At 47.0% G+C, this 22,981-nt stretch overlaps 1 protein-coding gene across 1 annotated transcript in view; it reads left to right on the top strand.

Annotated features, from left to right (window-relative positions):
* Positions 1-22,981, top strand: part of SZT2 (SZT2 subunit of KICSTOR complex) — a 79,603-nt gene that overhangs the window by 30,421 nt on the left and 26,201 nt on the right. The window contains exons 23-44 of the mRNA XM_063140141.1: positions 52-152; positions 1,384-1,519; positions 1,851-1,979; positions 2,619-2,823; positions 3,093-3,205; positions 3,624-3,852; positions 8,227-8,380; positions 8,480-8,572; positions 8,681-8,762; positions 13,423-13,701; positions 13,862-13,997; positions 14,366-14,482; positions 14,570-14,633; positions 15,220-15,405; positions 15,647-15,940; positions 16,076-16,253; positions 18,690-18,764; positions 19,008-19,146; positions 19,614-19,719; positions 20,206-20,329; positions 21,140-21,292; positions 22,564-22,666. Coding sequence (XP_062996211.1) covers positions 52-152; positions 1,384-1,519; positions 1,851-1,979; positions 2,619-2,823; positions 3,093-3,205; positions 3,624-3,852; positions 8,227-8,380; positions 8,480-8,572; positions 8,681-8,762; positions 13,423-13,701; positions 13,862-13,997; positions 14,366-14,482; positions 14,570-14,633; positions 15,220-15,405; positions 15,647-15,940; positions 16,076-16,253; positions 18,690-18,764; positions 19,008-19,146; positions 19,614-19,719; positions 20,206-20,329; positions 21,140-21,292; positions 22,564-22,666 — 3,196 coding nt within the window. The remainder of the gene's footprint in view (positions 1-51; positions 153-1,383; positions 1,520-1,850; positions 1,980-2,618; positions 2,824-3,092; positions 3,206-3,623; positions 3,853-8,226; positions 8,381-8,479; positions 8,573-8,680; positions 8,763-13,422; positions 13,702-13,861; positions 13,998-14,365; positions 14,483-14,569; positions 14,634-15,219; positions 15,406-15,646; positions 15,941-16,075; positions 16,254-18,689; positions 18,765-19,007; positions 19,147-19,613; positions 19,720-20,205; positions 20,330-21,139; positions 21,293-22,563; positions 22,667-22,981) is intronic.

The following is a 22,981-nucleotide window of genomic DNA, read 5'->3' as shown; positions in this document are numbered from 1 at the left end:
CTGGCTCTGTTCTTCTGATTGGTTCTAAGCACTTCTCTTCTCTTCTTGCAGAGCCCACAAAGTCCTCCATGCCGCCTGAAAATCTGGGTCCGACGAACGCTTACCTCTCTGTTGGCAACAAAGACATGGCTCCCTCTGCAAGTACACGCCAGGTGCAATAATCTTTTGAGCTCGTTATCAAACTGCTACGATCGCCAGAGAGCCCCCTGGCTTGGGAGCTTCCATTTCTATTTCTGTGTTAAAATGCTGCCTGTGGGCTGTCCCCTTGACAGATTTTTCCCAAGGCACCGCATAGTTTTACTGGCTCAAGGGGATGGTTTGGTCTTGCCCATTGCCGCAGTTCCATTTCTGTAAGACGTTGCATTTGGGTCTAAGGCAGGGATTTTTATTTATTTATTTATTTAAGGATTTTTTATGCTGCCATTCAGCCAAAAAAGCTCTCACGGCGGCTTACAAAAGTATTTCTTGACAGTCCCTGCCCACAGGCTTACAATCTAAAAGACATGACACAAAAGGAAAGGGGATCTGCAACTATCTGGGTCCATGGGCACATTTGGCATTTTGGGGGGGAAAAGCCCTGGGCACTACTGCAAATTGACTGCTGTAGGGGACGGGAGGCTAATTACAAAGATGTTAGGAGTGCTGTCTTATCAGTGTTCATGTGCATATGTGCGCATGAATGTGCTACCTATGTGTATGCTACCCACCTTGCCTTCTCTTCTCTCTCTATTTCTCTCCGGCTCCACTTTTATCTTCCTTTCTCTGGCCTTTCTCTGTCTGTCTGTCTGTCTGTCTGTCTGTCTGTCTGTCTGTCTGTCTGTCTTTCTTTCTTTCTTTCTTTCTTTCTTTCTTTCTTTCTTGTTGGTCTCTCTTCCTCTGTCACCATACAACTTGAATAGAGCAATTTCTCTATTCACTTGCTTGGGTGAGAAAAAGCGATCTCCACTGACTTGTCTAGGGAGCAAACCACCCACTGCCAAAAATCAGCGGGAGGGGAGGAAAGATCATGCACCCCACCAAGGACCCTGTTGCCCTAGGGCTCCTTGGTGGAGGCTGCCGTTTTGCCTCCTTGCTCCACCCCCTCCAGTCATTTCTCAGCATGGAGGACTCCCCCCACCCTCCGTACAAGTGAATGGAAGAATCACTCTTGAAGAGGCAGAAGATAACGCACCAGGCATCTCAGCCTGGCCTTGTGGGTGCAATGGCACCCATCGGTATCGTGTTGGCGACCCCTGGTCTAAGGGGTTGTATGAATGAGTAAAGGAAGTAGTCTGCCTTTGACACCCAAAACATGTCAACCTGTTTTGCTTGCTTCATTAGGGCAGGGAACAGTGCCGCCATGCCTGAAAGTCATGCCTCATCAAATTGTCTTTATCTTCTCAGGCTTCAGACAATGCAGAGGGTTCAAGAAATGATACCTCTCCAGCATCCGATGCTTTTTCCCCCCAATGGCGATGCTATGCCAAACTGGTGAATCCACAGCATCTTTTCCTCACCTTCCTACCAGCTACATTCCCAGGTAAAGGATTCTCTGTAGCCAGAAGGGAATTGGATGACGGCTTGAAAAAAGTGATAGCAGCTGACTTAGCCTTTAAATCATACGAAGATGGGGCCGTTGTTGCCAGTATTCTGTAGACTAAGCACAGGGCTGTGTGAAGAAAAAATCAGACATAGGCAAGAAAAATGGCAAATTCAGCATCTTTGCCTTCCCCTCAGCTCCATGTTCTTCATTCTGTGCTGTGCTGTGTTATGCCATGCCAACACTGGTAGGAGAGAGAAGGAAGGGACCGGTGATCTGCAGTGGGCCTGCTGTGCCTATGGCATTCCTGAACGGTGATGCTCTTTTCCAGACATACAGAGATTGATGACTTACGAGCCAGAAAAACCTTCCAAAGATGCAGAGCTAATACCTCCTCAAGGAGCCAAGGAGCCGGAAACTGTGGGGTTGCTTCCAACCGTCAGTGTTACACCAGCCAATGGTACTAGCCTTGCTTTGGCTTCTTTGCTTTTGCAGCACAGCTACTCTTCCGTGTTTGGGATTCTGGGTAGGAGAAGTGGACACTGTGGTTGTAGGTGCTCATCAGCCTATAATTTAGGCCGAGTGGGCAGACTTCATGCTTGCAGGATCTACTTTTAAAAGTCATATACTTCAAATTAAAGAATTCTGTAGCCAGGAATTTATTTTGAGTTCCAGATCTGAATGGAGGTTGCAGTCCTTCCACATAAAAATCCACTCCAAGTTACCCCAAGCTTTCTTCATTTCAGCAGTAAAAATTAGTGTGGGAGGGGAGTGGTTTTGCTGCTGCTCTTTTGAACTAGTGGGTGTTAGAGGTCTTTCACACTTCTGGCCACAGGATCCTCTTTTAAACTGGAGAGGCTAGGGATTGGACCCTGGGGCATCCTGCGTGCAAAGCGTGTATTCTGTCACTGCAGGGATCAACAGGGTCCGGCCTACAGTGCTTGGATCTGGGGAAAGAATGCATGAAAATCACCCTGCTCTGAGTTGCACATGTTGTGCGAAGTGCCATACCTGGGTGCATAAAGGGCATCATCTCCTTCTCACCTGAGTTATGGGCATGAGAAGGTGTCTCCTTTTCCAAGATGTATCTCATCTGCAGAAACTGGCCAGGACTCAGGAGATCCAGATGCTGCTCCAAGGAGAGAAGGACGCATCTCCTTCAGCCGCCAGCCATCTCAGCCTGACCTGGGCGAGAGCTGCCGAGCCCGCTGCCCTGTTTATGTCTACAGCTGCTCCTTGGAGCTGCTGCGGGAGCAGATGATCAGCGCCAGGCCAGATAAGCCTCTGCGGGATATTTTTTTCAGGTGAGGTCAAGCTACCGTTCTTGGGGAAACTCAGCAGCCCCTCTGCATATAGGGGGACACATCGCTATTCATTTCCCATCCGTTGGGCAGGGGCAAGATAAGACCCTGTACTCTAGGCTGAGTGCTAGTGTTGCTGCCAGAGCCCAAGAAAAGGTGAGTCTGAGTTCCAGAGGAGGAACTGGGGGGATACGAGGAATGAGGGAAGGGTTTGGGCCTTGCCCTAGAAGGGTGGTCTGCTTGTTATACTGCTGGGTGCTTCTGTCTTCCAGAAGCCAGTCTGTGGAGCGCCCCACCAGTGCTCCCTGGCTAGATCCCAAGCATAAGGAATTGGTGAGTTACTGCACCTTGCTGCAAGAACATTCCCACCAGTGCTATGTGAAAGGTAAGGGGCAAGCATCTTATTTATTGATTACATTTATATCCTGCCTTTTTTCCTCCAAGGAACCCAAGGCAGTGTACATAATCCTCTTCCTCCTCCTCTTCATTTTATCCTCGCAACAACAACCCTGTGAGGTGGGTTGGGCTGAGAGTCTGTGACTGGCCCAAAGTCAACCAGTGAGTTTCCATGGCCAAGTGGGGACTAGAACCCGGATCTGCCGACTCCCAGTCCAACACTTTAGCCACTACATCACACTGGCTCTTGCTGGGAGGGTGGGAAAAGAGGGGCATTGCACCTCGCTCTTCTACACCTGGGGTAGTTAGTATCTCTTAAAAACACATCATTCCTGCTGCTTAACGTGTCGGCCTCCCTCGTGGCATCTGTATGGCCACCTAATGGTGAGCTCTCTCATTATCTGCAGGGCTGTTCCGGAGCCTGCAGCAGGGTCACAACATCAGCTGCCCCGACCTGCTCATAGCCATGGATTACTGTGAGGAGCTTCTGCAGGAAATAGACATCACTAGCTTCCTCCTTACACTGTGCAGTCACGTACGCTCCTTCTGTGAGCGCCACCAGCGCCTGCCCACCAGCCTGGAGGGGGACGTGACGCCAGCCTCCCGAAGGCGGGGCGTGCTAGTTTCGGTTTCCAGGTGGGATGGCTGTTCCTATATATAAAGAACAGAAAAAGCTGTCTTGGGGTGTATCTTGCAGGGATTTCGTCTTTTTTCTTCTTCTGTTGGTGTAGTGGATTGTTGCCTACCCTAATGGATGACTTTGCCCTGGTTCATCTCCTTCCTGCCCAGTCCTTAACCATCAGAGGATTTCCCGAGTCCAGCTCTGTACACTAAGCAATATCTCCCTATATAAACTCAGGGCGGTACCAAGTAGGGAATTGGTTCTGGGCCCACTCAACATTTTCAAGGCTTTAAAGGAGGAGGCACAAAGCACATCCACCTCAAATGTTCAAGAAAGGTAATGACAGCACTGGGAGAGGTTGCAAAAACTTTAGATGGTGAGATCTGAGCTGCAAATGATCTTAACTGTTTTAGTTTGGGGGGCGGGGGTTAATCATTAACTTGAGTTTTATTACCTACAAAAAGAAATGATAGAAATGAGGGAGCAGAACTCTAACTAAAATTGGGATCAAAAACATAGCTGTTACCCCAAAAAACAAATATATTGTTCCCTTGCATTAGGAGTAGGCAATTTTCAAATGCCTGGGGTTAATTTTGCCCCCCACTGAACACACCAGGGGCACAGACACCCATGCTGTACCTCTAAATTAACTGGTGAAATTTGGAGGGGCGGGAGCAAAAACGCTGCATTTTTCTCCTTGCAATTTGACATGCTTAGAGTGCATGTCTTGCTTTAAAGCAAAATCGCACTCTCCTGGGGCTTCTTGGAGCATAATTTTGCTTTAAAGCAAAGTGCACGCTCCCTGCCACCCTGTTTTTGTGTGTGTGTGTGTGTTTTAAAGATCAGCATTTTTGATGCCTGCCAGCCATATTTTGGTGGCAAATTCAGCAGCAAGAGCCACTGAAAAAAAAAAAAAAGACCAGGAGGCACAGGCAGCTTGCAGACCATGTGTTCCTCTTTAAATAGTACGTAATTGAGATGAGAAGAGGCTTCTAAATAATTCCTTCAAAGTATGTCCCAGTTACACCCTTGTGGAATTACTGAATAGGCCATGTTCTGTTTCAGTCAGACAAGTAAGAAGGTGAAGAACAGGGTAGAAGAAGAAAAACCACCCAGAGACACCTTTAGTGCTCACTACAATTCCCAACAGTCAGTGGGCAACGTTTAAAAGGTCTGCTTAGCTTGCAGGAATAGAATAAATTGCACAATATAAGCAAATATATGTAGACCTTTTGCTCAGTTTCTAACATTTGAACATTCGTAATGCATAGTATAGATATTTTTCCTTTGTATTTTTAAAGCATCAAGGACAAAGCTTATTCAGAGCCAAAGTGTTGTAGAGCAAAACTGATTATTTGAATAGAAATCCCAAACTTCTATTAGGAACCACAATTTCAATTGTTCACACATGATGTAGTGCTTTGTGCACAAGTAAAAAGGTGCCATGCAAAGCCTTTGGCTTGTGTGCTTCTCCCTCACCCCCCTCCGCAGTGACCAGGAAGAGGAATAAACCAGAATTCAATTTCACTTTAGCAGATTCCTGGCTTGTTGTGTGCAAACACAAGCCATGGTTTAAAATAGACACGTGTCAATTGCTAAACAAACCAACAAAATCCTGTGTTGTTTTGCTGCCTTGTTCAACAAACCAGCCTTCATTTTAAATCACAATTTCTGGTTCACACATAATGACAAACTGCTGAAGTGAAACTGAATTCTGGCTTATTTTTCCTCCCAGTCACATGAACCTAGCACTTTGCACGGCCTCCTTTCTGCTCGTGCACATGGTGCTGCATTATGATTTAGTACTGCATGCAAATGCTGCCTTTGAGTGACTTCTGAAAGAAAATGCAGTGAATCTTGCAGAGAATTGAGTCTTTTAAAAAGGAATTAGGGTAGTGGAAAGAAAAAGTTATATGCATGACATGTTATGAATGACTAAACTTATTTGTTTAGGGCAGAGGTCTGTTACGTGATGTGCTCTCATTAGACCCGTGTACAAACTTGCACATGTTCCAATGAGACTTACACCCGCTTATAAGGAATCTTTTGACATTGGCAATAGAGTGTCTGTGGCTAAGTAAGGTGATTCTTACTCAAGAAACTTACAGCACTGAAGGGGATACTGCCACAATGGCACATTTATTGAGGTTGAAACAAATACAAAGCTCCAAGCTAGTTTTGGGAAAATTAGCTGAGCAAGTAGAGGCTTAGAAGCAGTTTCAAGACTGAAAAATAGACTTTTTGAGACTTAAGAGCATACACACACACAGACAGCAGGGGAAAGAGTAGAGGGAATCTTTAAAGGCAGTATACCTTTTCTTGGGCTGCAGACCTTTCCTGTAGACCAGAACTGGGGAGTGTTGCAAATCTTGGTCTTAGGTGAAGAGGAAAAGAATACAGCCAGGCAAAGCACTCACTCATGGCAGCTTGCTCTCCAAAGCTGGAATCTGTAGTATGCTGTGTTTCTGGTTCAAGAGACAGAGAGAGCTAGCCTCCTCTTCTTCCCCCAAACTTGAGGTTTTTTGTATGATCTTATCTAAAGATCTACTTGCTATGGGAACAAAAGAGGGTGATTTGGGATGATGGCTGTACTTGATGCAGCCTGGAGTTCAGCAACAGGGCTGCATTAGCATGTGTATGACCAGGTATGACTCTTGCCATCCAGCATTCATATTCTGCTTAGTTTTACCCCTACCTTTGTCTCTGGGGAATGCATTTGAAGAAGTCTATCAGGAAATGGTTACTTGACCTAGGCCTTCTGTGAATGCTCTCAGTCTGTAGGTGGGGTTTTGGGTTGTTTCAAAATGGAGTCAGTGCTGCTCACAGAAACTACCTTGTAACAGGTCTGGTGCCACGAGAACAAATACGAGAAATATGTGATAATCTTCCCTCTGGTTTCTGATAATTGATCAGAAACTGCTGAACACCTTTCATTTCGCCTAAGAAGAACAAGAGCTAGGAGAGCTAGTTTCTGAAACCTACAGTATCCAATGACCCCAGATAGATTTCTAGGTTCTCTCTGCACATGGGGAAGATAATTCAAACAAACCTATAAAAATGAAGAAATGTACCTAAACTGGTTTGCAGAGAGGAAAGCCCAAATTTGGGTTGCATTAGCCATAGCCGGGTTACACTTTCAAGTTGCATTGGGTGAATCACGTGGCATGGGCCAGCAGCTTGCCTGAGGCAAATAGCAGTTGCCTTGGATGGTGGTTGTGATGCACGGCTTGTGCTTTGCCCGCCTGACTTTTAAACTTTATTAGCTGATGAACAGTGTGTGCATCCAGGATAGTGATGTCCTTAATTAATCCTTAAATTAATTTAAGGATTAATAAATTTAAATTAGGATAAATTTACAGAATTGCATTGATTAAAAATCTTGCAATGATTACGTAACAGACACAACAAATCACTTTCCTTCATTATTCACATCCAGCGCTTACTGTTTCTTCTGTCTCCATGTGCCTGAATCGATAAATGTACATTGATCTATATTTAAGGGGTTTATCCATTGATCCTCCTCCTTATCTATTCATAGCATAGAACTTCTTTAAAAAATCAACTGGCTAAATCTCCATCAAATTAGTTTTTGAAATGTTTGTTAAAGCAGTAGATTAGGCAATTTTAAGCATCTGTCCAGCTCTAAACAATAACAACAGCAACCATAGTTGTTATTATTAGTATTATGTTTATATCCCACCTTTTTTTACTCTTGCAAGGAATCTAAGGTGTCTTACATGGTGGTGGTCCTCTCCATTTTATCCTCACAACAATCCTGTGAGGTAGGTTAGGCTGAGCATTAGTCTTCCAGTGAACTTCGTGACCAAATGAAAACTAGAACTTAGATCTCCAAGCCCAGTCCAACATTCTAACCACTACACCATCCTGGCTGTCATTGTTTATAATAAGACTCTGAAAATTGTTATTTGGAGCAGACATTTGGAAGGGGGAATACATAAGCAAAATCTTTACAGGAGATTTGCAATGCCCCATGATAGTGACCTACGAACTTAGTCTCTGGTCTACTTTTCACTCACACTTAGACTGAGCAGAGCTAATTCAAGCAGAACATTTTATGCTCCTGTGTTCATGGTCAACTGTCTATGTAATTTTTGAGGGTTAGATTTGTGGATGTGGTCCTAGATTTCTCTTGGGTTCTTTTCATGGGCCCTGCTTACATCTTCCAACAAAATACTTGTGCATGAAGCAATCCTGTGAGCATCTATACCTGTGCCTAATTCTCCTTTGTTTCGAACCTGTTGGAGTGCTTGGAATATATGGGGTCTAAGGGGAGCATGTGGGTTGCTTCCAACCCAGTAGGAAGAGTTTGGTGCTGTAGGAATGGGAATGCTTATGACTGACTTGACTTCCTTGGATCTACACTGCAGTGCTGAAACAGAGGATTTTAGCGAACCAGAATCCCATGTCTCTGCCTGTCCTTCCCAAGAGCCCAGCCAGAGCTGCTGTCCAGAGTTCCCCCTCTCGCTGCTAGACAGCAGCCAACCCTGCGAAGTGTACCCTGACTTGCAGAGGATCATCCAGGTAAGGGGAAGGCTGCTACATTTAGGTGGGGTACGAGATTCTCGTTTTTATGGCCAAAATACGCTGTCTTCACCACCACATTCTTTTCCCCCTCTTCAGGAGAAGTTCTTGGAGATTGGTAGCTTGCATTTTAAGCCAGTGCCATCCAATCCTCATTATTACTTCTATTGCCCTCCTTCTGCCAAAAAAGAGGTAGGCGAATATGTTTGTGTCTTTGCCTCTTGAGGGAGCTGGAGGCCGTTAAGAGCTGGACATGGGGGGATGCAGTTGTTCGACAACTGGCTTGTTGTCCCTGCTTAGGAGGAGACCTCACGGGACCAAGCAGATAGGAAATGCAGTGAAGACGTAGAGAGCTCAGAAACTGATCTGGCAGCTGATGAAGGTAAAGGAACTTAAATTGAACCATTTTAATTTGCTCTTTCTACTCTTCGTTCTTTTTACTGTTTTATTCCTATGTGCACCGCTCTGGAATCTATTTTAGATATGGAGCGGTATATAAATATTGTAAATAAATAATATACTTTCCCTCACCTTACTGTGCTGTGGTCTCCCTATAACAATTGGAGATGTCACATTATGTGTAATTTAGTGAGGCAGGATTGCATTTTTATCCTTGACTAGACGAGAGAAAGGGTCTGTATGCATGTAGATGTGCTATGGGAGAGTGTTGGGGTCTTTTGGTACTATTGCTGCTAGATCACTTTTTTCTCTTGAGGTGGCAGACTGTGGGGGAAGAAGTGCCACACATCCTGGCCCAAGTACTCTGGGGGATCTGAGGGAGTGGAGTTGCTTGCACTAGGCTCCTGGTACATGCCCCCAAAAACTTTCCCTGTCCTCCCAGCTACGGAACATAGGAAGCTGCCTTATACAAGTCAGACCATTGCTCCATCTAGCTCAGTATTATAACAGTGACTGGCAGCAGGTCTCCAGGGTTTCAGGCCGGAGTTTTCCCAGCCCTACCTGGAGATGCTGGGGCTCAAATCTGGTTCCGCCTGCAGGCAAAGCATGTGCTCTACCACCAAGCTATTGCCATTCCCCAGGGACATTTCTCTCTCTCTTGCACAGAGATGCAGTCAACCAAGGTAGTTGAATAGTTAAGTTCCAACTTTCCTAGAATCATTTGTTTCTGGTGAAAAGGTTCCAAGTTTGCTCAACTGATCAACACTCACAAGTTGTCATTGGAAAGCCTGTGGTTCAGCATTGTTTGATTTAGATGAGGGATGGGGAACCTGAGGCCCTCCAGATGTTCCCACCAACCCTTTCTATTGGCCATGCTGCCTGAGGCTGTTTGGGGTTGCAGTCCAAAAACATCTGGAGGTTCTCCACCACTGGTTTAGTTGGAAGGTTCCCATGAACTTTGGAATTCAGGTCAAAAATGGTCCCATTGCCCTGAAGCAATCAGCTGTGTTGTCCTAATCTAGCAAGGCCCTTTTTAGCAGCAGAGAGGGAGAAAACATGGAGGCAGTGACAGACTTTGTATTTCTGGGTGCAAGGATTACTGCAGACGCTGACTGCAGCCAGGAAATCAGAAGACGTTTACTTCTTGGAAGGAGAGCAATGACAAATCTTGATAAAATAGTTAAGAGCAGAGACACCGCACTGACAACAAAGGTCCGCATAGTTAAAGCAATGGTATTCCCCGTAGTAACCTATGGCTGCGAGAGCTGGACCATAAGGAAAGTGGAGCGAAGGAAGATAGATGCTTTTGAACTGTGGTGTTGGAGGAAAATTCTGAGAGTGCCTTGGACTGCAAGAAGATCAAACCAGTCCATACTCCAGGAAATAAAGCCAGACTGCTCACTTGAGGGAATGGTATTAAAGGCAAAACTGAAGTACTTTGGCCACATAATGAGAAGACAGGATACCCTGGAGAAGAGGCTGATGCTAGGGAAAGTGGAAGGCAAAAGGAAGAGGGGCCGACCAAGGGCAAGATGGATGGATGATATTCTGGAGGTGACAGACTTGACCTTGGGGGAGCTGGGGGTGGCGACAGCCGACAGAAAGCTCTGGCGTGGGCTGGTCCATGAAGTCACGAAGAGTCGGAAATGACTGAACGAATAAACAACAAACATGCTAAAACCTGACACTAGAACTGAGCTAACAGCCACCTAAGGACACCTAGGACATGCGCCAGGCCCCCTTTTACAGAGAACCTTGCAAATGTAGAACCGGGCAGCCCACTTGTTTGCAAGAATACTTAAAGGTTCAGATCTAACCAATCAAGACAGTTGAGGTCGGCAGCAGAGCGTGCAGGATGATCTGGAAGGAAGTTTTAGCAATGCTTTATGGCACATTGTAATTATAGATCTGTAGCTAGTATTACAGAAAAAATACATGGGCCAACTTGCCTTCTTTAGGAGGAAATGGGAAAAGGTTTGTTTGGTTTTTGGTTTAAAAAAGAAGTGGTAATGAATACTAGCCTAAATTTAGAGTTCAATCAAATCCACTTTTGTAGATAATTGATGAGCCGATACTGCAATAAATGCCTATCCAAGAAATTATACAATCTTTTGTCGCAATATTTTTTATTAATGACTAATTCATGGCCAGCTAGCTTGACATTTCTGATGTAGGCGTGACTAAACAGCCCTCAGGTGCACTTGAACATCTAGCTAGCTAGCTATATCTAATGCAATCTAATAAAATGAAGAGCTTCTGAAATCTCTTCATTGGCTTCCAATTCACTTCAGAATCCAATATAAACTTCTCCTGTTAACCTTCAAAGCTTTTCACGGTCTAGCTCCTTCCTATCTCTCCTCTCTCATCTCACACTATTGCCCCGCTCGTGCTCTTCGCTCCTCTGATGCCATGTTTCTCGCCTGCCCAAGGGCCTCTACTTCCCTTGCTCGGCTTCGTCCATTTTCGTCTGCTGCCCCTTACGCCTGGAACGCTCTTCCAGAACATTTGAGAACTACAAGTTCAACCGCAGCTTTTAAAGCTCAACTAAAAACTTTTCTTTTTCCTAAAGCTTTTAAAACTTGATGTTGTGCAGACTTCTACTGTTACTTTCTACTGTTAGTTTTTCCCTACCCTGTGCCTGCTTACCCTACCCTGTACCTGTTTGCATTCTCTTCCCCTCCTTATTGTTTTACTATGATTTTATTAGATTGTAAGCCTATGCGGCAGGGTTTTGCTATTTACTGTTTTACTCTGTACAGCACCATGTACATTGATGGTGCTATATAAATAAATAATAATAATAATAATAATAATAATAATAATAATAATAAAATTACTTAATATGTTCCTGACAAAATACTCCCACAAGATGTCTTGATTTTCTGAAACTGACAACCGGTATGTACTTTCACTGGCTTCAGTCATTACAGAAACTCTGCCAGCCAGTGGTGCCAATCACTTGTGCATCTGGTTGGTGGAATTTATTGATTTATTTATTTAGAATATTTATATACCGCTCCCCATTGAAAAATATCAGAGCGGTGTACAAGATAAAATGAAAATAAAAACAGAATAAAACCGTTAAAACAAAATTTAAAAGAAGCAAAAACAGAGATTCAAGGCTGCATATTAAGGAAGGGCTTCTTGGAATAAAGACGTTTTCAGGAGGCGCTAAAAGGAGTACAAGGTTGGCGCCTGCCTGACCTCCAGAGGCAGGGAATTCCACAGGAGGGGGGGGCCACCACGCTGAAGGCTCTTCCCCTGGTGGACTCCAATCGGAGGATGGATCTATGTGGAACCACCAGGAGCAGGCCCTCGGATGACCTCTGAGGGCCTGCTCCTGGGCAGGTTGGTAAGGGAGAAGGCGCTCTCTCAGGTATCCTGGTCCCAAGTTGTTTAGGGCTTTTTGTACACAAGTACAAGAACCTTAAACCTGGCCCGGTAGCAAATAGGCAGCCAGTGCAGTTCCCTCAGCAGAGGAGTTACATGCTGGAAAGGGGCAGCTCCAGACAACAGCCGAGCTGCAGCATTCTGCACTAGCTCCAGCTTCTGGAGCAGCTTCAAGGGTAGCCCCACATAGAGCGCGTTGCAGTAATCCAATCTTGAGGTTACCAATGCCTGTACCACCATGGCCAAGCTATCCCTGTTCAGGAGAGGCCATAGTTGGCGAACCAACCGAAGGTAAAAGGCATTCCGAGCCATGGCGGCTACTTGAGCCTCCAATGACAGAAATGGGTCTAAGAGTACCCCCAAACTACAAACCTGTTCTTTCAGAGACAGTGCAACCCCATCCAGAACAGGCAATGAACCTGTCTCCCGGACTCGGGAACCACTCACCCACAGGGCTTCCGTCTTGCCAGGATTCAGTCTCAGTTTATTGGCCCTCATCCAGCCCATTACTGAGTCTAGGCACTGGTTCAGGACCTGCACAGCCTCACTTGATTCAGTTGTCACAGGGAGATTCCCAGAGCTGCGTGTCATCAGCGTATTGATGGCATTTAGCTCCAAATCCCCTAATGACTGCTCCCAACAGCTTCATATAGATGTTAAATAACATTGGGGACCAGATGGTGCCCTGCAGCACTCCATAGCTTAATTGCCAAGAGGCCGAGGACTGGTCACCCAATGGTACTCTCTGAAAACGACCCCGTAGGTAGGACCGGAACCACTGTAACACAGCGCCTCCGATGCCCATCCCACGGAGTCGATCCAGGAGGATACCATGGTCGATGGTATCTGTTCACCTAGCACCAGCATCTCCTGACCATGTTCTTCAGCACGCGGTGTACATAAGCACACTGCCTCTGATCCTGGAGGCAGCATAGAGCCATCAAGACTAGTAGCAATTGATAGCCTTCTCCCCTATGAATGTGTCTAGCCCCCCTTTTAAAGCCAGCCAAGTTCACGGCTGTCACTATGTCTCGTGGTAGCGAATTCTATAGTTTAACTATGTGGAGTGTGAAGAAGTGCTTCCTTTTCTCTGTCCTGAATCTCCCACCACTCAGCTTCATGGCATGGCCCCAGATTGTAGGCCTCCCTATCCACTTGCTCCATACCATGCATGATTTTGTACACTTCCGTCATGTCTTTGAAGGCAGCTTTTCCTCTGCACTTTGAACCTGACCTGTGACTTCTTACAACAGGGAATGCGTCCGCCTGCGGCATCTGCACTGAGAGCGACCCTGAGCTGGAGGTGGAATATCGGGAGCGGTTGGACCACGAGTTCCTGGAGACAGACTCCCTGTCGGACTCCAACACTGTGAACCAGGACGAGGACTCCTTCAGCGTGCTGGGAGACTCCCTGGCAGAGCAGGAGCTGCTGGAGCAGGACATGCCGCCCCTCTTTGTGCACCTGACCTGCTCCGTGAAGCTGCGCAGCCAGCACAGTTCCATGCCCGTTCGCTCGCTGCCCACCTGCCTGGGTGAATGGGAGCAAGTGGACGTGGGGGTGGGGGTGGGGGCACGGGCTGCTGGGAACTGCACGACCTGACCTCGCTGGGGGAGGTGCCAGGGCTGAGGCCCAGCCGCCTCCTTGAGCATCTGGCCAAGGGGCGCAAGTCCAATGCCTGTCCCTCTTCGTAGGAGAGGTGCTGGGCTGCCTGGAGAGCTGTAAGGCGCTGCACGCCATCGACCTTTCCGACCTCTGCGTGACCCTTGACATTTTTGTCCTGACCCTTCCCCTGGATATCGAAATGGTGAACGATTTGCATCACAATCGGTACGGCCCCTGGGTGGGTGGGTGGGTTGGTTGGTTTATTTTAAAGTATTTTTTATGCCGCCCCTGAGCCAGAACAGCTGACACAGAATCAGTTGAATCAGGCCTACAATCTGAAAAGACCTGAAACACAAGGAAAAAGGCATGGGGAGGGAAGAAGGGGAGGGAATTAACTCTTCTAGCAAGGCTGGTGGAACGGCCCTGCTCCCTTGCTCTCTCAGTTCTCCCTTTACAGCCGGCTGGAATGGCTGTGGTGGCTGGTGGTTGTGGGTAGGGGAGTCTTGAAGCCACCCAAGGCTGCAATAGGCAGAGGAGATTGGCTAGAGCCAAGGTGGGGGAAGCCCAGTCACTGTTCTCTCTCTTTCCTACAGGTACACCTCTGAGAGTAGTGTCTCGTTCACCCGTTCCCCAGGGCGGCCCTCCTCCTTCCGCTCAGATGAGGAGCTTATACACACCTTGGATAGGCTGCCATCAACTGTGGATGATGGGTATTGATTTTCTTTATCACCTTTACGTTGGCCATACAAATAGCGGGCCAGTATGCCTGACCATTGCCTTCTTGCCTTCTTTTCAAGGCATCCCGCACTCTCCAATCTTCCTGGAGTGCACAGACAAGCTGTTGAAGCCACGATGACGGAGGTGAGTCTGTCTCTTCTGTCCTTGGAATGAGGCTGTTCTTAGGCGAAGGGAATATGCCTCCTCTCTGCACCCCTTCTTATGCCCCATGTCCCAATCCTGAAGTGCGGCATGGCCAAGGGCCAGGCTCAGCAGCCATGGTAGGAACATAAGGAGAGAAACCCAACAGGAATGTAAGAGGAGCCATGCTGGATCAGACCAAAGATCCATCTAGTCCAGCATGCTGTTCACACAGTGACCAACCAGATACCCACAGGAAACCCACAAGCAGAACATGAGTGCAACAGCACCCTCCCCTCCCCCATGTTCCCCAGCAACTGATGTACATAGGCTTACTGCCTCTGATACTGGAGGTAGCATAGAGCCATTACGACCGTAGCCAGTGATAGCCGCCTTCTCCTCATGAATCTGTCTAACCCTCTTTTAAAGCCATCCAGCTTGGTGGCCTTCACAATGTGTGGTCGCGAATTCCATAGTTTTAACTGTGTGCTGTGTGAGGGAAGCAGCTGCTAGCAGCAGGCCTGCAACGGGGGTCTGTATTACACTTGGCTCTGGACTGGGCTTCTGATTGAGACTTTTACTATCTCAGATCCGCTGGCTCTTGGACGATGAGATTGTGTCAGCGTTACGCCACTCACGTCCAGTCACCGTGGACACTTTGAGCCGGGTGGCTGCCCATGTTAGAAGTTCTCAAGGCCGTCCAAGTTGCCATTGCGAGGCTGTCCCATTGCAGTTTGTGTTTGGGCCTGAGAGCTCTCTGGAAAGGTTTCGTGAGGTAAGTGAGTCTCCGTCCTTACTGTTCCTTTTGCTATTCCCCCCAATGACTTCGATTGCTCACTGCCCATGAAGTCTCAGATCTGAACGACACACCCTACAGCTCACCTCAACCTCCAAGAGCTGTCGATGGAACTTCTGTTCTTGGCTACTCTGTCTTGATTTATGTCTACAAAATCTGCACCTCTGTAGCTGCCGTTTGCTTGCGCCTCGTCACTGAGACGTCATGGTTTTCGTTGCAGGAGTTCCAGAGAATGACTCTCCCTGGCTACTTACTTAATGCTGAGGGGAATGATTTTTACTACGTTTCTGTCAGTCGCCTGCATGGCCCGCTAGGTGGGCCCAGCTCTTCAGCCACTCTTGAGAGCACTATGACCGGAGGTCGGTGCGAAAGCAGCAACAAAACAGAAGGCTCTCTGCCCTGTTCTACTCCCCCTGAGGATGCTCATGGTCTCTGGGCATGGCCAGCAAGTGAGAACAAGGCTGGGCTGGAGTCAGGAGAATTCCTGGGCATAAGCAGCCACGTGCATGGTGAGGTAGGTGGCTGGAGGCATCTGAGATACATTGTAGTCATCTGTTCTTGAGCTGCAAGGAAGACGATTGGGAAGGGGACAGCCTAGGTTGCCTTCCGTTTTGGAAGTGAGCTTTGCCGCCTCTTTCCTGCAATGCAGATGTTGGACGAGATTCCACAACAGGATCAGGCCATTCCTTTGGAGCGTGGCTCCCTGGATGAGGAAGCTACTTTGATCCAGCCACAGCCTCTGCCTTGCTCCTCGGAGAAGTGGAACACTGAGAAATACCCGTCGGCAGCAGCGTCTGTAGCCAGCCTGGCAGACTCTGTGACCCCAGGTAGGGAAGGGCAGGAGCCATCTCCAGCCAAACATCTGGAGCAGGGGCCGAGCGGTCTGAGACAGCGTATGATGGCACAGGAGCTGTGCTAGGTGGTAGGCTTTCTCGACCTTGGATCTCCAGGTGATGTTGGACTACAGCTCCCATCATTCCTGACCATTGGCCATGGTGGATAGGGATTGTGGGAATTGTAGTCCAACAACATCTGGGGGCCCATGTTGGCCAAGGCTGTTTCAGACTAACCCTGCGTCTCTTGATACCACCTTGCAGGCTTAGTAGTTTTGAGGCATGGCTGGTTGGACTGCTTGAGAAAAGAGAGTCCGGGCGAGTGTCCTCTTGTAGCTGGGTCTTGCAGTGCTCCCTTATGTTTCATGTGCAAGCAGGCCTGTTCCTTTCCCTGGCTCCTCTTCCTCCCACCCCCTGGCAGTTCCTGTTCTTTGCAAGGTGTTCTTTCCATACTTCTCTAGGTTACCACCAAACTACTTTTGTCTTCATGCTTTCCCCCCACATTGTTCCTATTTCAACAACGATAATAAACATTCTGCAGTTTTCTACTTCTGGGCCAAATAGACCACGTTATTACAAACAATAGTGTAAAACCAGTCTGGAATGGGACAAAACAAGGATTGGTGCCCGAGAATACCTGTAGTCAAAAAGTTCAATCAATGTTCTGTTCATTTGTGGTGTAGTGGCCAGGACTGGGAGTCGGGAGATCCGGATTCTAGTCCCCACTCAGCCATGGAAGCCCACTGGGTGACTTTGGGCCAGTCACAGACTCTCAGCCCAACCCACCTCACAGGGTTGTTGTTGTGAGGATAACATGGAGAAGAGGAGGATTATGTACGCCGCCTTGGGTTCCGTGGAGGAAAAAAGGCGGGATATAAATGCAATAAAATAAGTAAATAAATAGTGATAATATAGCAGAACCAGTATAGGAGTTTTCAAAGAATATATCCATGAATATATTTAAAAGACTTTTAAGAACCTTGAGATAGATAGCACACAGCTTCTTCAAGGAACAAATGTTTCCAGCCTCGGATGGAAGGCTGCAGGTGATTGACAGCGGCCTATCTAGAAGGATAAACCAAGATGGATTCTCATCTTTAGATAGTACTAGAAAGCTGCAGAAGGGCAGGGCATATTTGTTGAAACTTTTGCCAACAGATGAAGTGCAATAGGAGTTGTGTTTTTTGTAGGGAACGGGGCTCTGAATGTGACTCTTCTGAAACTGATGGGCTTCTGTGGGCTCATTCAGAAGACACCTTAAACCATGGCTTTAACCACGGTGAATAAGGCTTTTTGCTCTATTCACCATGGTTAAAGCTGTGGTTTAAGGTGTCTTCTGAACACGGCCTGGCTTTTTGCCTTAACCACCATGGTTAAAGCCATGGTTTAAGGTGTCTTCTGAATGGGGCTTCTCTGTATTGAACGCCTGTGGCCCTTCTGCCCTTCCTTTCTTCAATGACCTTCAGTTGAGCCTTTCCCAGTTGTGAATCCGTATTTGGAGGCTGGAGGTTGGAAGGCAGTTAAGTAAACGTAGAGGGGTTGTGTATGTGATACTCCTGAATGAATTTGTTCTCCCTGGTGCTCCATTTTTGCCCTTTGGGGGGCTTTTTTTCTTCTTCTTAATAAACTTCCTCATTTATTAATGGGGGGAGGGGGGTTGGCACTCTGTCAGGGCTTGCTCCAGGGTTCTGTTTTGTGTGGGTCAACCAGTCTCTCTGGAATGGAAAGTAACAAGCCGCTTCTTAATTCACAAATGCCTTTACTTATCCTAAAGGCGCTTTGGTTTTGCCTACTTCATTGTTCTTGAGAGGGCATTTGGTGCCTTCCATGATGTACGCCATGTGCTGTTGCTATATTTGCATGCCTTGCAATACTCCCTAGTATTTAAATTGCTTTTTGGGATTGTTTGAACAAACGTAACATATGCTGTGCTGTACTTGGGAGAACAGGTGACTTAAAGTTGGCATAGTCACCCCAGGCCTGACTTGTAACAGCAACGGTTCCCCCTCACTCTTCCTCTCCTAGGGGTGTCTGTTAAAGTGCTTTTCCTTGTAGCTCGGCTCCAATATTGATTTTTCTGTAATCAAAATCACTTTAGTGCTGTTGGGCTCATGAGACTGCAAAGCCCTAAAAGGCTGCCACATGCCTTACTTTCGGGTTTCTTTATGAAGTCAATCTTGCTTAGTTTCTTACATCAAACAATCTATGCAGCAGCCAGGATTAAAACAAAAACAAAAGCTGCCGTACTGCTTTGTGTCATGCTGACACCCTTTTTCTTTCTAGGCTTGTTTCTTAATGCCTGGGCTGCAGATTTCCAGTCAAGGCTTGAGAAGGATCTCTGGCTTCTAAGAAGAAATTGGGTGGGGGGGGGGGGCTGGAGTCCTGGGAGAAGTCTCTCAAGAGCGTCTGACCATTCCTTTTCCCCTCCAGGTTGTGGGAAGCCACGTCCCAGTCGGGTGCAGAGCCTGGTGTCGAGCCAAGGCAGTATGGATTCTGATCTCCTAGGTAAGTGGGTGAGCTGGGCAGTCTTTGTGTGGCAGGAAGAGAAACGTCTGTCCTCAGGAAGGGGAATGTGGTTGTGGTATAGGATTCTTCTGATGAAGGTCCAAAGCACTTGGCCCTTCATGGACATGGGATTGCAAGAGAATAACCAGGCTTTCCAGGAGCCTCTTTACTGCACTTCGCCTCTTGTCAAGGATGGATCGGCTGAGCCACTCACAGAGGGTGGGGGGGCATTTCTCTTTCCAGGGTATGACGGTGGCAGCAGTGATTCTGAATGTGAGGAGGCAGTGATGAGCGACCTGGAACCCAAGTGCCCCCTCATGCCTGACTTCTGGCTGATCATAAAGATCCACCAGGACCGGGTGGAAGTCTATTCCCATACACGGTAACCTCCCCTTTCCTGTTCCCCTGGCAGGGGTTCTGACTCCCTAAATGGTGACTGTGGCTTTTGCCCAGAGCTCCGCACCATCTCCCCCGTTCCCTTGACTGAGCCTAAAGTTGCAACTGGCTTCTGAGCTCTCCTGATTTCACTTGTACTCTCCCCTGCTCTTTCCAGCATGGGGCTCGCTGGGTTGTGTCACTGCTAGTTTGGTGCTCAGGCTGGAAAAGAATGACGAGGTTATACCCTTGAACCAAGTTCCGGTCCTGCCAGCCGCATTTCCTCCTCCCAGTGCCAAAACATTTCTAGCACCTGTTGGTGTTCTGGTTCCTACCCAACCCATCCCTGTTTTTTCCATGTTCCATTAGCCCTGCAGCAGGGAAAGGTATTATTCACATAGCCCGTTGCGCTCAGAAATGGGAGCTCCCTCAAGAGCCCTCCTGAGACCTCTCCCTTTCCTCTCTACACAGCAGCAGCTTGAGTGCAGTGAAAGCATCACAGAACGAAGAAGGGGAATGTGTACATCTTCACCGTAATGTGGTGAAGAAAATTGGCGAGATCTGCCGCATTGTTAACCAGGTAACTAGGGGCACGTTGAAGCTATCAAGCTGAGGTATCTCCCTAATAGTTCCCAGTGGGAGTTGTGCGAACTTATAAATGTAATTCTAAGTTATGCAAATAATGAGTGCCTTCAAAAAGCCTTTGTCACTAGAAATGCTAGAACCAGCTCCCAGACCTTTTCTAATGAGAGTCTGTATATGCATACATGAGATCTCAAAATGTATGAATATGTCTTTTCACTTTAATCACGAAGATAGGAAAGTCAAGATTTTAAAGATGAAAGTTAGGTTTCCCAGGTGCTGGATAACAGCACCAGATTCTGCAAATCCTTGCAAAACATAGGATTACAAACCTGCAGGGAATATGCTGTCCTTGAATATGGGGCAGGTACAGACTCCTAACTCCACCGTCGGTTTGTGGCAACTGAGAGAAAACTATGGCTATGACTACCTGGTCTAAGCCAGCATTAAACACATCTTTGCTGTGTGCTTCCTCCGTCTGCAGCGGTTGTTGCTACAAGACCTGCACGACAGTCACATTTGCAATTCTCTGCTGGTGGCTGAGAGTGAGGAGGATATCTGGAAAAGCGAAACACCGTACACCTATCGGCAGCGCGTTGGGCCTGATGGTAGGACTTCATGAGACATCCCTGCATGCATATGCATGGCAATGCTGTTTCTTGCCAGTATGCTCAGCCTTACTGCTTGCAGTATCTGCCTTCCCATTGTCACTAAGAGAACCTTTGTAATTGACAGTCTGCAATACCCTACTTGCATTAGTCACTTGGGCTTCTTACAAAACACAGAAACAGATTCCTCTTCTATTTTGCCGTTCATGACCTGCAGTACCTTGAGTAGAGAATCCCTTTCACTGAAATAGGGAACCTATTGCCTTGGGTGGCCATATGAAAAGGAGGACAGGGCTCTTGTGTCTATAACAGTTGTATTTAAAAAGCAATTTTAGCAGGTGTCATTTCTATGCATGCAGCACCTGGTGAAATCCCTTCATCGCAACAGTTAAAGCTGCAGGAGCCCTGCCTAGCATGACCAGATACAAAAGAGGGCAAGGCTCTTGAAGCTTTAACTGTTGTGATGAAGAGGGGATTTCACCACGTGCTGCATGCATACAAATGACACCTGCTGAAATTCCCTTTTCAATACAACTGTTAAAAGATACAGGGGCCTGTCCTCCTTTCTATAGGGTTACCCTACTATTGCCCCATTGCTGGTCTTGTACTGCCATGCCTTTCAGCACTGGCCCAATAGGTTCCCTGTTTGGTCTACTTGAGAGGTGTGTATTTGCTTTATGATCTTGAGACACACAAGTACATACCGCTGAGGGAAGGAAGGGGAATGATGGTTAGTCTCTCTGCTGGGTAGTTGGGCTGATGGACAGCTCTGGAGAGCTGGCTTGCTGAACAGCCTTCTTCCCTGTGCAGATTACCCTGGAGAGGAGAGCTACCAGTCCCGTGACTATCTTGCAGCCACTATGCAATTCATCCCTGGACACTTTGCCTGTGATGCAGTCTGGAGCACCACCATCCATGTACATTCACGGCTCAAGATGGGGCCCAATATGGGTGTCGCACGTGGTAGGTATCTGGGTGCAGACAGTGCTGGCTGGTGGGGAGGTGCACAGGACTCCTACCTGGGATGTATCCTGGTATCCCCAGGTCCTCCAGTCCTGGGCTGTCCTAGTGCCTCCTTAGACGCAGCCCACAGATGATATAAATTAATCTTTAGGATTGGGGCTAGCAATAGGTTGGCAAAAGAGGTAGAGGGTAGATTTACTAAATAACGATAAAAATAAAAATAGATAGGAGGAGGGTCTAAGTTAGGATACAGTCTAGGTGGTGCTGCCTCACTCTACTTACAGGAAGGATGGGCTACAAATGTGGGGATGATGGAAATAGGTGAAAAGAAGGGAGAATCAGATTCTTGGATGCAAAGGATTTATTGATACAGAGCCCAACACGTTTTGGCCTCTGTCTTTTCAAAAGCCTCCTTCCAGGGGTTATCAGAAGAAGTCTGCAGATTTTCCTCTAACACTAGGCTGCGTCAGCACCAAGTATCAGATGACGCAGAAAATCTGCAGACTTCTTCTGACAACCCCCAGAAGAAGGCCTTTGAAAAGACACGACCGAAACACGTTAGGCTTTGTATCAATAAATCCTTTGCATCCTGAGAACCTGTTCCTCCCTTCTTTTCACCTGACTTAGATGCTTTCCTCCTTTGGTTTTAGATGATGGAAATAGGTAAGATGAGCTGGGAGGGTGAGTTCATGTAATCAAAAACAATGAGAGAATTTTTCAAGAAGGGGCTTCCCTGATAGGGGAAAATGCTTTTACTATGAAAATCTGAGGAAGCTGATTTATTAGAAGATATTTGAGTGAAGTAAGGTTTCATTACCAAGATGGCAGAAAGAGCTGTATTATTTTTAACTTACTTCAAGAAATCAAATTCAACTTTAAAAACAAATAAACAATACAGGCTACCTACCATCTATTAGAAGGCCATGTATTTGAACCAATTCTATGGCAATTCCCTGATGAAGAACACGTTGGTTTGAAAAATATTGGTGTTTGATATTTTTCAGTTAGAGACACTCAGTACCTGTTATGAACATCATGAAAATTACACACACACACACACACACACACATATATATATATATATATAAAGCTGGTATGGCAGGAATGGGAAATGCAGTGGTTATGAAGACAGCCTGGATTAATATCTTGGATATAACATGGAAAGGGGAAGGGTGGTACAGCTTGGTGTTTAGAGAGAGTGGTCAGTGATGCATTGGGCCAAATTTTACACTTGTCAACCATCTCTCTCTCTCTGTCTTTCTCTCCTGCAGCCATCCAAGCGCTGCGCTCTGTGCTCAATGCCTTTTCAGTTGTTAACAGGAAGAATATGTTTGTTTACCAAGAGCGTTCAACCAAGTCTGTTTTCTACTTACGGTAAGTTCCCAGCGCCCTCGCACATTCCCCCCTTGCTACTTCTCAAAGCTTGTCTTTGTTGCTGCTTCTCCAGCCCCACCCCACGAGCAAAGGAGCCAGCCTGAGCCACGGCCCCTTCATCTCCCCTGTGCTCTTGTTTCTCTTGTGCCTTTTGGAATGCCGTCTGCCTTAAAAACATAAGCGCAGCCGTGGTGGATCAGACCGAAGGCCTCTCTGTTTGCACAAGCAGGACATGAGTGCGACCGCATCCTCCTGCTTGCGTTCCCAGCAATTGGTATGCAGTTGTCAGGAGCAGGAGGCAATGTGTATCCATCA

The sequence above is a fragment of the Elgaria multicarinata genome, chromosome 1, assembly GCF_023053635.1.
Source record: "Elgaria multicarinata webbii isolate HBS135686 ecotype San Diego chromosome 1, rElgMul1.1.pri, whole genome shotgun sequence".
Lineage (NCBI taxonomy): Eukaryota > Metazoa > Chordata > Lepidosauria > Squamata > Anguidae > Elgaria > Elgaria multicarinata.
The sequence above is the reverse complement of the archived record's forward strand: the minus strand, read 5'-3'. Positions and strand labels throughout refer to the sequence as shown.